Genomic DNA, 14,092 nt, shown 5'->3' with positions numbered 1-14,092 from the left:
TCCCAGATCTGTACGAGGGCATCCCTGAGCTGTTGTAGTCTGAGGAGCAACCTGGCGGCGCCTAATGGACTTAAACATAATGTCCCACAGATGTTCTATTGGGTTTAAGTCAGGGGATGGTGAAGGTCATTCAATTGTTTCAGTTTCTTCATCCTCCAGGTACTGCATGCGTACTCTTGCCACGTGAGGCCGGGCATTAGGAGGAAACCAGGACCTACAGCACCAGCTAGGGTCTGACAATGGGTTCAAGGATTTCATCTTGATACCTTATGGCAGTCAGCACCATTTCCCAGGCAGTACAGGTCTGTGCGTCCCTCCATGGATATGCCTCCCCAGACCATCACTGACCCACCACCAAACCTGTCATGTTGAACAACGTTACAGTCAGCATAACGTTCCCCTTGTCTTCTCGAGACTCTTTCACATCTATCTCAGGTGCTCAGGGTGAACCTGCCCTCGTCTGTAAAAAGTACAGGGCGCCAGTGGCAGACATGCCAATTGTGTTGTTCTTGAGCAAATGCCAGTCAAGCTCCACGGTGCTGGGCAGTGAGCACGGGGCCCACTACAGGACGTCAGGCCTTCAGGTCACCTTCATGAAGTCTGCTCCTGATTGTTTGGGTGGAGACATGCACACCAGTGGCCCTCTGGAGGACATTCTGTAGGGCACGAGCAGTGCTCAGCCTGTTCCGTCTTGCACAAAGGAGCAGGTATCGGTCCTGCTGATGGGTTGAAGACCTTCTACGACCCTGTTAAGCTCTCCGAGAATGACAACCACTCTACTGAAATCTCCTCCATGCTTTGGAGATTGTGCTGGGAGACACATTAAACCTTCTTGCTGCAGCACATGTGGATGCGCCATCCTGGAGAAGTTGGACAACCTGTGCAACTTCTGTAGGGATAAGGAATATCTTCATACTGCCAGTAGAAAGGATTCCTCAAGCCAAAACCAGCACGAGTGGAAAACCAGTCAAAAAAGATCAAGAGGGAGAAACTTGAGATGACCTCCACATGTGAAACCAGTCCTGTTTTGAGGGTTTTCTAATTGTTGCGACTGTAGTGCACCTGTTGTTAATTCCATGAACACCAAAACAGCTGAAAGTGATTTGCGATGCCCTCAGTTGCTTAACCAATCAGAAACTTATCAGACGGGTTTAGTTGATTTCATGCCAGGCCCAATTACAAAAGTGTTCCTTTAATTTTTGTGAGCAGTGTATTTAATACACAGATCAATCGGATAATTGGAAAATGACTTAGACATATAGCAGCATACCATTTAACAACTGAGACTGTACACGAACACGATTCTTTCCATCTTCTGCTTTTGGGTTTATACATGAAACATTTCTTCTTTGAAGTTGCCAGGACGTCTCTGAAAATACAAAAGCAATTCTGTTTCAAGCACGCAAACATCATGTCTCATCTTTCTGACCAGTTTCCCTTCAGATTTCGTTCATTTTGCTCCGTTTTCGTCCATATTAATACAAAAAGCAGCAGGGACTACTTTACTAACGAGGGACTTCCGGCGGAACTCTCCGTTACCCACGCAGTTCAATGCTAAAAGTAAGGTTTGTGTTCCAACACAAAACTGCATCAATAACAAATTCTAACCAAAAGCTGCGGGAGCTTATGTTAACTCAACAACATAGAAATACTACAACGCCAATGCCGTGATATTTAACACTGTTGCCATTCGTATTGCGATGCTAACTTGTGGTAACAACATGACACCGTCTCCCTCGGCTCACCTGAAATTCGCCTAACTTCACCGGTTCTTCTCAACATACACTGCTGAACGCATTCTGCAAAAGACATGCAAACAGTATACTTCTCAAATAAGTTACGACGGTTCAGGTATTTGGCGTAAGCACATACTCTGATAAGTGACATTCTGTCATGTAATAACCGCGTTACTCCTAACCACTAGGCTGCCATCTTAAATGAGACCAAACTAGTCGCAAGACAAGTTCGTCGTACATTAAGGCATGACTAGCCGATCGCAGATAGATACCGTCAATCAGGTGTACAGTACTGCGTGTTGCATCGCTGGCGCTAATCCGTGTTAAGTATTTACAGTCTCGCATATTTCTGTATTTCAGGGATATGTTTTGCACTGCTAGGAATATTAGTAGGAAATATAAATATTTTTCATAATAATACAATATGGCAATGTTTTTGTTTGTTTTTGCTCATCATGCAGAAGTACTGTACAGTAATTACAAATTTGACAAACATCAGATTACTTGAGTTTTTCCATCTCCGTTCTTATATTGTGCCCTTTGCCGGCTATATTTGTCTGACAGTTTTAGTTTAGTTTAGTTACTTTTAAATACACATTTTTTCACAGTCCGTTTCCAGTGAAACGGGTGAGGGGGTGAGGTTAAATTAAAAATGAACTGCAACATATTTTTATAATTCGCTAAAAAGAAATGCTTCGTTAGAATAAACGAATTTGCATGCATGAACTCCTGACCATACTCATATGTAACCGGGTTGTTTGGAGACTTTGGTCTTTCTTGTCCTCTCATCTTATAACATAGTAAGGTTTTAGTCTTTTAAAGTTACATTAGTACGTAGACAACAATATTTTTTCTCTCTATTAATCACATGATGTTACGCCAACTTATTTAATATCGCGTTTTCTTTTTTCAAATCTTTACTTTGCAGATCCTCCCTAGTTTAATACCGAAAGTATCTGAAAGTCACTGCTTCGTATTTTGTGTCTTTTCAATGGACTACTTTTTTTTACATCTGCAGTCATTTGAAACAGATGTCAAAGATATTTGGCCGACAGGTGGCAGTCTCATCACACTCATTCAAAGTAGGTCTAGTAGTCAAAAAGGACACCATTGTGAAAATTAATACCCTACAACAAGCTATAGTAATCGGAGGTACATTTTTAACATTTCATACATGTCATTTTACAACTCACATTACTCTAATATTCTCTCTGGAGTGTTTAATATTTTAGTCATGTAAATTTTAAGTTTTTGATATAGTGTATGGTATAACAAAGTGAGAATAATAGATGATTGGAGTATTGATTCTGATCAAACAATTGCCATGAATTCTAAATTTTATTTAAGAGAAAAATATCATCACTTAAAACAGCACAAGTGGAGTACATTGTCTAAGGTTTGCATCTACACAGTTATCATGGTACTGTAAATGATGAGACATTATTGTAAATGATGAGACAGAAATGTCTCATCATTTACAATAATGTCTCATCATTTGGGGAAGGTCACAGCGTACGAGGTTAAATGTATTTTTATTGGTGTAATCTGAAGCTGTGTTTATGCACACACAACCCACACTCATGTTGACTCGATCCAAGTACTTGTGACAGCCCACTGAAAACTATTGTCGTCTCCTTCCAGTTGAGGTTCAAACATCATACAATCTAAACCAAGTTTGTGTCCGCTTCAAATTGACAGTAAAACTGAATGTATCTCATTCACAGCCTGTATACTTTTTGACCCTCGGCAATGTCAGCCTCTCCTCGCCATGCATCCATAAAGCATTCTTAAACACTTTAGCATCTCTTTGTGTCTCTGCAGGCTGGAGGTTAACACAAGCACTACTTGACAGAGAGAGGGAAGGGGGGCTGCGGAGAGGGAAATGAGGTCCAGGCAGTACATCTTTTCTCAGTGGAGGCTGTGGCTGAGAGCACAGCGGTGGGTGTCTGCTGCTGAGCTGTAGGTGAGGATCAGGAGGTGTTTGTTGCCACGGTTCACGAGCAGGGCCCCTTGACAGCCTCGTTTGATGTGGTTGGCCCCTGTCGGCGGCTGGCTCTTTGCGCTGGTGTGACAGTCATTGCCGGGTGAGTGACTGTCAATGCCTCGACCTACAAAAGAGGAGAAGACAGGCATTCATGGGGCCTGATAATGGCCAGGCCAGGACAAGGCTGCCATTCTCATACACTTTGATCATGTGGATTCTTTTGCACACCTTTGTAGAGGCTCCCTATTTGTTTAACAGATGGGGAGAGGGCTGTTTTGATGGAGATACTTCTGTGTGAGATGCTTGTGCTGGTAAATGCCTTTGGCATGAGTTTATGTTTGTGAAAGTCTCTTGTGTGCGTGCGTCTACACCACTTACATGGTATTAATGATCTGTCGCCGTGCAGAAAAAAAGGTTTCTGAGGGACTTCGCTGTGAGAAGCCACATGTGTGGCATCTTGAAAATCATATTTAAGAAAATATTATTAAGATTTTCTGAAATGACACTTTTGTGCTCAATATTACATGTGCAGGATATTGTTACACATATTACAGTATATTATGAGCTTACTGTGAGCTAATAAAATACCTCCATTTTGAAATATTAGTCACCACATCAGAGACAAACATAAAAATGATCCTACAAGCTCATGCAGCGACCTTTACTGGAACACCGTGAATCACACAGCTCTTACTGAATTATTATATGCTAGAATTTTAAATGTATTCATTGAACGAGTGGCACCATACTGCTATTCTATTATACCATGGAATAAATTGAAAGAATGATGTGCTATTGCTCAGTCTCAATATTGAGACATTAGGCGAGTGAAGACACGCTGAATCAGCAAAGATTTTTTTAAGTGCTTTTTCCATCATCACCGCCATCCTGTTGTGAGACTGCTTCTGTTGTGCTCTCCTGATACACCAGATAAGCAGTTTGTTACTTTTTTTTTTTCATTAAAGTCTATCGAGTAGATCTCTGTGTGCTGTAAAGAACTGGGATCATGGATCCCTCAGATGTTTTCTTACCAGCAGCTAGACAAACGACTGATCATATTGCTACTGATAATAGACAATGGTCACAAAGCAGCAAATGCAAAGGGACATTTCAACAGTACATTCAGATTGAGGTGGTACAAATGTTTTCTTTAACCACATCTGGATATTTGTCAGCTACTCTCACCAAATGGCTCAGTTACGTGGAGCTCACATGCGTTTGGCTTGACAACACCGTTGGATTAATTATTAGAGTTATTTGCATAATCACCATAATTGTTGATATGCTGCCAGTGATGACTGTGTGAGAGATCACTTGCTTGTGTGAAGGTTGCCACTTCCAGCAGCTCAGCATCTAAAATAAATAGGAAAGTGGATACATGACTGTCTGGACATTACAAACAGACATTATGTCAGTAACAAAAGCAAGACAGAGAAAGAAAGAGACAAGGACTTAGCAGACCGGGAAAACAATTAATAATAGGGAGCCATTACTGAAGGACTGTCAGTGCTAGAAGGGAGGTCGAGTTTCAGACCCTTTTGAAGACTTTGATGGTACAAAACAGGCCTCATTATAGAGATATTATCTCTATTCATACACTTACAGAGCCGCTTGGATTCCTGCTGGGAAAGATTAGGTTCCTCCACTTGAGAACATCGTCCTTGGGTGCCTGGCTCACGGAGTGGTGCTCTCAGCTCAGGCACACCCACCAGCACGGCTGGACTAAACTCAGGGAATCCCAATATAATCCATGTGTGGCAGACATGCACAACACATGCTGTGGTAGCTGCATAAAGAAGTTACAGAGGCTATGACATTGCTCTGCAGATGGCAATGTACTGTAGGTCAATGCATCACAACAGTGCAGATTGAAATATCTCACAGAGATTAAATTCTGACAGCCATAAATTCATGATTCTCCTGACTTATCTCATTACATTGTTATGATTTTCAAGGTTGTGAAATATCTGAATCATTATTGGACGCCTTGCCATGAAATTTACACACTTTCAATGAGTATAGCTTAAATGTCTCTCCAGTGCCATCATTATATCAAATTATGTTCCAGTACATTGATTTGCAACCAAATGGATAAGCTAATAAAATTCTCATTGACCACAGTTGTAATGAACAATTCTAAAGTTTAGGTTAATAAGAGTGATACTGCATGTTTAGATGTGTAAGCATTAAGATCAGAGATAACAAGCTTCTTGCATCGGTACTTCTTTCCCTAACGGCTTCTTGGGTCAGTCTTATTTACTGCACAGAATTAGATGTTTTGCAGCAGATTCCTCCCTGAACTGATTAGACATTGTAAACAAGTTTAACAGTTGTAAACAGAGAACTTAGACTGGGAATTAATAAGATCCTTAGTATGTGTTGCAGCTTTGAAACCATGTAAAGTGCTGTTGTTGCCAAAGATCAGAGATGAACATTGAAAAACAGTAAAAAAGTGAAAGTTTTTCATAATGAAATGTGTAATGCTTGTGTCTTCTCTGGCTCTGAGCCAAAACATTTGCTTCCAAGACTGACACAGCTGATAATCATAGGATGCTGACCTGAGGGGACTTTCTGATGTTTGAGAAGTTGTAAAGTACATGAAGTGATTGTGGGTTATTTAATTATAGGAAACTCAACAAATGAAGAGCAAGTGGACCCTCCGGGGGGTTTATAGTCGCTCGGTTTTTTTTTTTTTGGTTTTTTTTGGGTTTTTTTGGGGGGGGGGGTTGTGGTATTTTTCTTTCTGTATGAGTGTGTGCGTGCGTGTGCGTGCGTGCGTGTGCGTGTGTGTGTGTGTGTGTGTGTGTGTGTGTGTGTGTGTGTGTGTGTGTGTGTGTGTGTGTGTGTGTGTGTGTGTGTGTGTGTGTGTGTGTGTGTGTGTATGTGTGTGTAGTAGTAGTAGTATTATAAGAGAGACAGCACATTCATTTCATTACATTTTTTATTCCACTTTAGAGAAAAATACAAGATTATGCTGAACATAGATAATAAAAAAAATAAGCTATCATATTTTGTTCTTCAATAAACATGTGTTATACTCACGTGATATATTTCATAATTAGAAAACATAACTTCAGTATTGCCTCACGCCCCCGGTTGTCTAGGATAGGCTCCAGCAACCCACAACAGCGGAAGAAGCGGGTGCAGAAAATGAATGAATGAATGAATGAATGAACGAACTTCATTATTGACCCATGACTGCATTTGTAAACATCAAATCTATCTTATGATGTAACAACTGAAAAGCAGCATCACTAATCTATTTGGATTTCCACCTTAAAACCTATTTGTAATGTATTACTTCTTTACCTAGAAGCTAAAAATTAAATGGTAAAATTAAACACATGTAATTTGGCTGCAACACAATGAGTTATTGTCTTACTAAAAGTAAACTGTTCATGATCAATGTCATACTGGAAAAAGAAATGGTTAAGGCTGTTGGTGAGTTTGTAATGGACATATGGAGTCTGTTGGGACTATTAGCTGGAAGCATAATGTGACTGGCAAGCATGTGCAACCATCTGCCTCGAACAGCAAAGAGGAGGAAAGGGAGCAGAATATTGTAAGGTAAACGATTAACTTATATACATGCTCAAAGGTATTATAATGAATTTGTAATAGCCCTCAAGACCAGATATGTTTTAATTACATATCAGGTAGGTAATCAGCCCGGCCAAAGTTGGTCATGAAGACACGTCTCAATGATTCTTGAGTTTAAATGGCACATTTAAAGCATATTACACTTTCATCCATTGTGCAAAGATAGCCATCATCCAATCACCTTATATAACTTGTTTATTTTCTATTATCAGCACTGAGAGAGAGAATAAATCATTTACTGAGCAGAGCCTGCGAGCATTCAGATGTCCTGAAAACCACTGACATGCTTTCTTAAACGGGAAAACAATCGCATAAAACTGTAACAAAAAGCACATTTTGAATGTTCCCTGTCCCTCTTTCTTATTCTTTGTTTCACATTCTGACTCCCACCAGTTCCACGCATGTTGGAAACCTCACGTAAGCGGTGACTAAGAGCTACCCTTTGCAGAACAGATCTGACATTTGGGAACAGGAGACAGGAGGAGAGAAAAGACAAGTTAAAAAGTAGATAGCAAATATAACCAGAGGAATTTAACACACATGACTGCTTGGTTTAATTGAGGGTAAAATACTGTGATTTTTACTAAGGGCCTATATACGTCTACACTAAGAGTACCTTTGATAAAGAGGCTGGCGGGCACAAGTACCAGAACATACTGGCATGTAGACAGGAAAGGCTTGGGGGAGTTGCAGCAGGCAGTTTGGAGAAAGAGGTCACTGCTTTCTTTTTCATAGGGTTCTTTTTTTTCAGATGTAAAAGTTTAAATAGGGGTTTGAGGGACAGCAAGTCTCTGGGGGCAGGTAACAACCTACAAATTGAGGAATGACTCACCCTCCATGAGCACCAGACAAGTAATGACTGTTTTGAAAATAAATGAATTATCACCACCATTTTTTCAATTTTCACTGAATTGTCATTGAGAAAACCTCAACTTGTGTGTCTTTTTTTTTTCTATCCGCATCACTTTTTCAATCTTTTTCGATTTCACCACATTTGCATTTGTCCATGACAGTGTCCTGTCTAAATTATGACTAAACCTTTACATTACAATAAAATAATACTTCAAATGTCATGTGTCTACAACAACCAGGGAGTGGAGCCAGAAAACAGTTAGTTTAACTTAGCACAAATGCTGGAAAGAGGGGAAAAAACTGCATTTCCAAAAGTAAAACAATCCATCTAATTATTATTCTACTGTGAAATAATTTATATCTATTTAATATCTGCAAAAAAAATGATAGTTGTTGCGGTCATGTGTCAGTGGTTTGGAAAAGACAAGCCTTATGGATCAAACCAATAAGTATCTGAAAACCACCAGCATACTGTATTTCTTTGCCTTGAGATGAAGCCTGATGAACTATTTCATCCTCTTTCACACCTTAAGACAAATTAAGCTAATCAGCAACTGGCTGTAGCCAACAATTAACATACAGACACCAAGGTTTCACATTGAACTTGTGATGAGAAAAGGTTGTGTTGTGTCCCCAAATCCCAGTGCTTTCTCTTTTTTAAGTCCTAGTTTATTGTATAAAATTCTTCTTGTGTGTAGATGTGCCTGTTGTTTATTTGTTTTTGTTTTTTTTTTCTTGGAAAGGATAATACTCTATGAAATATCCAAAATGAAGAGCTAATACTGTTAACTGAATGACTTGGATTGCCATAATCAGGTTCAGACAAGAGTGTGAGAAGTCGCAGAAAAAGGTGTCCTTCATTTGTGCCCTGCTCTCCCAAACTAAAGATCAGAGAGGGTGTTTCATTGAAATATTAACACAGGTGATTGAAAAGTCTCTCTGACTTCATCTGGTCTAACTCTACTAACACTCCTGCAACCTGCTCTGTGTTTGTGACTGCTTGATGATTCAAAGCAGCGGCCGCAAAAGGAAAAAAAAAGGGAGCAAAGGGTCTGTTAATTTGCCCCATGTGGCCAGGGAGAAGAAAAGAAAGCAAAGGTGTAAAAAAAAAAAAAAAAAAAAAAGGCCCTTTCTGGTTCACTAGATGGTAATGGAGCTGATTTGACCATGTTACAAAATGCTTCACCATTCACATCAAGGCGAGACATGAGAAGTCATCGGATAGGAAGAGGAAGTAAGTCTTTCCAGGTGTCTAAGACAAAAGGAGAAGAAATAGAAAAGGGGATAATAAACTTTGTCGGTGAAAAGCAAATGACCTGTTTCTCACATCATAAACTTTTCTGAGGGCCAGTGGAAAGCAGCCTGAGCTTTCTGGTGTGTTTGAAATGGTTATGAATGAGTGCAGTGGCCACACCCACACATCCCTCTCCTGTAAACCCCCGAGATGCTGGCCCTGCCCAGGATAAAATACAGGACGACTCAGCCGGTGCCTCCAGAGGAGCGAGGACGGACGGACTGACTGCACACAGCCGAGTGTGAGGCCGGTCACTGGCTGCTCCACTGCCCCATGCTGGCTGAGACACTCGCTGCCTGCTGAACACACAGATAGACACACACTCTGTTGCAAACCCATACCACCTCTCTCCCTCCCATACTCACTTGCTCACTCCCTCTGTTTCTCTCTCCCTCTCTCAGTATCACGCACACGTGCGCACACACACACGCACACACACACGCACACACACACACACACACACACACACACACACACACACGCAGATGCACAAACACACACACATACACACAGAGTCAGTCAACAACCCTCATTCAACTCCCTCTCAGCTACGGGTCAGCAGCTCAGACAGGCACCTTGTTCCTATTCAGCTGGAAAGAGTAGAGCATCGCAAGGTGCGCGCACACACACACACACACACACACACACACACACACACACACACGCACACACACACACACACACACACACACACACACAGCAATACAATCACGGACAAATACACAGTCACACACACATCCTCATAATCCAGGACTTCATCTGTGGATTGGGAAAGAAGACCTCAGTCCAAGGAAGGCAAGAAACAAAGAAACAAGGAGCAACACTAAAGAGGAACATTTAAAGGTGGATTCTTAGAAGTGCAACACTCCATGAAAGGATCAGGCAAACAAGACCGAAGATGACAAGATAAGAAACTTTGAGAAACGTGTTGTTGTAGGAGGGCCTGCTGTCAGCCAAGAGTCATCTGTCACACATCCAGAGGATCTGCCGCGTGTGCCATTTCCCTCCCTTCTTCAGGACTCCCACCCTCTTGTCATCCCTCCACTGGGACATCTCCCGATCACCAGCATGTCTACAACTTGCACAAGTTGCACCTTGGGAGTCTGACCCACCATGTGCAGATGGACGCCGTCCGTAGCTAATTTCTTATCTGAACCTGCTCTTGGTACCTCCATTACTGCAGCCTCCACTGGGCGATCTCGCCCACTGCCCAGTGTAGCCTCCTTTTGCCTGGCATGCTTCACCCTGCTCCTGGTCACCGTTGGCACTGCCACCGGGGCCTGTCCTCCTGGGATAGGGCATGAACCCCTTCAAGTGCTGGCGAGTGGCATCAACTGTTCATGGACGTTGGAAAGACACACACGCAGTTATAACCACCTAGAAGGAGACGTCCGTCTACGGCGACTTTACTCTGCCAATAAATTCTTCCTCTGCATTGACAGAACAGGCAAGGTGGACGGCACTCGGCGGAAAAACTACGCAGACAGTAAGTAGCTGGCACAGCAAGAGTGCTTCTAAGTTATGTGTGTCAAATGTGCGTTGAATGACACAAAGTGGTCAGGATGCCTTGTGATGTTCTCACTTTTTATTATTTTTATGACTGGACTTTCTTATCTCTTCACCTTTACAGCAGTTCAGGAATCTCCTGTGGTTATATCACTGCTGAGCTATTTGTGTTGTGTTTTGAGCTTGGCAGAGGCGTTGCTAGGTAAGAAGGGAATACCCTAATGTGGATTTATGCTCCTCATGGGATAGCCGGCACAAGAGAGCTGACCTGAAGATAGACATTGAGCATCAGTTGGCTTTACTAATTGAGCTTGGAAAAAGAAGCTTCGTTGGGGATTATCTTGTCAAAGCTGTGATGAGAGTGGATCATTTTTTAAGTAGCAGGTGTACACGAAGCCACAGTCCCTCAACAAATGCAAATACCAATTCATGTGTATTTCTCACAGTCTGATTAGTCTTGCGTAATAACTGCAGGCTGCCGTTTCGGTTAGAGTCAAGCTCTGTGAGAAAGTTTCAAATTAATTTTAAGGTTTTAAGCTTTGTTTAGTTTAACTACTTGCAATTGTATGCACCCTCTGATAGACTGAAATAGGTAACTGTTGGAAAGTCTGTCGCCTGTACATAATGTGTGGTTCAGGGATACCTGAGATGAGTTTTTTTATAGAGCAGCCACGTCTCGTCAGTGTATCAAACAACAAGCGTCTTTCAGATGCCTGACCAGGTCAAATGAGCAGACCTTGGTCATGATATGACCTCTTTCTCCATTAGTCACCGGCTGCCTGACTGACCGGAAAGCCCTTAGAGACGTTTATGCCTTTGACAGTATATTTATGTTTTTGGTTGTTAATGCCTTTTTACACAAGTGGGTGACTCACAGTTTTTCCATACTACTACTGGGAGCAGGAGCAGCTGCAGTTTCCAGCTAATAGTTTGTTGTCACTGTTTCAATAAACTTCAAGCTGCAGACTGGATGACTATTGTTAACTTGTTGAGATTACTCATCTGGAAGAACCTAGCTGAAATTTAGGTAAGGTGAATTATTATGGCATTAAATTTAGACCTGTGGACCAATATGAAAAATTATTTTCTCATATTAGTGTTAATGTACGCCAGATACTATAATAAAATATTACTCCCAAGCTTGACTTGAATTTCATTCTTTAGAGTTGATTCTGGAAGAATGTTTGTAATATAGAACTGGCAGCAGAAGAGAGTTTCAGAGTATTTGGAAAGAAACAAAAGTTACCGTGGATCATGAAAATCATGATTTTTCCTGCCATAGTTGTGTCATTAATGTATCTGGCCCTATGAGTCCCTTTAAAATTAATTCCCTCATACACTTTAGCCATCATCCTCTCATTTCCTTTGGTGGAAAGAACGATTCCTTCTCTGCTCACACAGAGTGAGGGTGTGCACCTGCACCATGAGCTGAGCAAAGCACCAAACCAGTGGTCATGTAGACCTTGAGGTCAGTCTGTCAATGCGCTCACAATGCAACACCCTTTGTTTCTGTGTGAGCCTGCTATTAATGCCAGCACAAAGAAAAAATTTCAAATTACACTTAAGGCCTCGTGATTCACAAGTTTGTGCTCCTCATCAAATGGTCATTCTGTAGACCAGAGCATTGGTAGAACAAGTGGGAAGTTGACAATGATAACTCCTTGCAGTAAAAAATATTTATTTTTAAAGATGTTGAGTTAATTTCTCCTGGATTAAGTCTGAATTAAAGGTTTGATTATGCCTATTTGTCAGGGAAAATACATGAACCCACACAGAAACACACACAGTGCTTGAGACAAATGTCTGTTTTGGTCCATATTCGCTGTATCTCTCACCTGCTTCACCGTCTGAGCTCAGGGTTGTCCTGTGCCATTGCAGCCTTTACAAATCCTGCCCAGCAGTCTGGCCGACTCCTCCTCTGTCCTCTGTGTTGCCCTTACACTCTTGTCGACACAGCAACATTGCCCCGACAGCACTGCCTGCTACACCCAGGCCCAGGCCTCACATACACCCCGCTCAATTTTTCCAGACTCAATTCCCTCTCAGGTGCAAAAACAGTTGGAATTAGTCGACAGACTCTCTGCTAATTAAGGTTGGAAAATATTGTATCAATCACAGTGAAATAGGGGCATGGAACAGCTGAAGGAAGAGGCAAGAGGGGGAAAAGACTTGAGAGGATGAGAGACCTGGAAAAGGTTGAAGGGAGACTGCATTACTTTTTTTTTTTTCTTTTACCTGCCATGTATTTCAGGTTAGCCTTGCATGTAAAACTAGTATACGGAAGTCATTAAAACACCACACCAGATTTTATTAATGGACCGATAAGAGATTAAATGAACTTTGAGTGATCAGCAACAGGGCGGGACACTCAGGGCAGCGTGAATGTCCTGAATGTGTATCAGTTACGTGTTCAGTGTTCTCTGAAGAATGTCGTTTCTTGAGAGCACACATGCAGAAATATACACAAACATACACTCCAACACACACAAACACTTCAGTTTCAGGTGTCGGTTCCTGAAGTTTCACGACACAATTCAGTAAGTTCTTAGGATACAGGACCTTTACTACACATGTTCATAAAAGATAGATATCAATGAGATAAAGGGCACAGTTCCTATCTGACTGCACCTTATCAAACCCCACTAAATATAGATATAGATCGTAATTACAAACTACCTGATAATCAAACACTCGCAAAATAATTTGATGAAAAAGGTGCAGGAAGATTGAAGCGCAGCAATTGGAGGAACAGAAGGGGAAGGTTTTTGAAAATGTTTTTCTTTTGACCTATGGTAAAGCAGTGAACGATGGAGGGGAAAAAAACACACCCAAATGTTTACAAAAGCTCCAGAGGCAGGTACACATCATATCCTGTCCTGGGTCATCGGTTACTGCCTGCTAATTAGACAGCACAACAGCTGCGTGGGCACACCCAGCAACCGTGACATGATCAATCGAAACAGTAAATCAAAGTGTAAGGTATTATGGAATATTAAAGAAGGATGAAAGAAAATCCTCTATGTAGTCAAATTCATTCACTTTATTTAGGCTGATGGAAATTTAACAATTTAATTACATTTTTTTTTCTGTTTATTGTCATCTTTATGCTTTATTTACAAT

The 14,092-nt window shown here is 41.4% G+C and overlaps 2 protein-coding genes across 3 annotated transcripts in view; one reads left to right on the top strand and one right to left on the bottom strand.

Moving 5' to 3' along the window:
- Positions 1–1,918, bottom strand: part of polrmt (polymerase (RNA) mitochondrial (DNA directed)) — a 36,908-nt gene extending 34,990 nt beyond the window's left edge. For both annotated transcript variants that reach the window (XM_068319470.1, XM_068319471.1), the window contains exons 1-2: positions 1,746–1,918; positions 1,271–1,369 (exon numbers count right to left, since the gene is read on the bottom strand). In XM_068319470.1, coding sequence (XP_068175571.1) covers positions 1,271–1,369; positions 1,746–1,887 — 241 coding nt within the window. In that variant the 5' untranslated portion in view covers positions 1,888–1,918. The remainder of the gene's footprint in view (positions 1–1,270; positions 1,370–1,745) is intronic.
- Positions 1,919–10,122: 8,204 nt separating this feature from the next.
- fgf22 (fibroblast growth factor 22) overlaps positions 10,123–14,092 on the top strand; it is a 28,694-nt gene continuing 24,724 nt past the window's right edge. Inside the window, exon 1 of the mRNA XM_068319472.1 lies at positions 10,123–10,952. Within this exon, the coding sequence (XP_068175573.1) occupies positions 10,580–10,952 (373 nt within the window). The 5' untranslated portion in view covers positions 10,123–10,579. The remainder of the gene's footprint in view (positions 10,953–14,092) is intronic.

This window comes from Antennarius striatus, chromosome 7 (genome assembly GCF_040054535.1).
Source record: "Antennarius striatus isolate MH-2024 chromosome 7, ASM4005453v1, whole genome shotgun sequence".
NCBI classification, from domain to species: Eukaryota; Metazoa; Chordata; class Actinopteri; order Lophiiformes; family Antennariidae; genus Antennarius; species Antennarius striatus.
The sequence above is the reverse complement of the archived record's forward strand: the minus strand, read 5'-3'. Positions and strand labels throughout refer to the sequence as shown.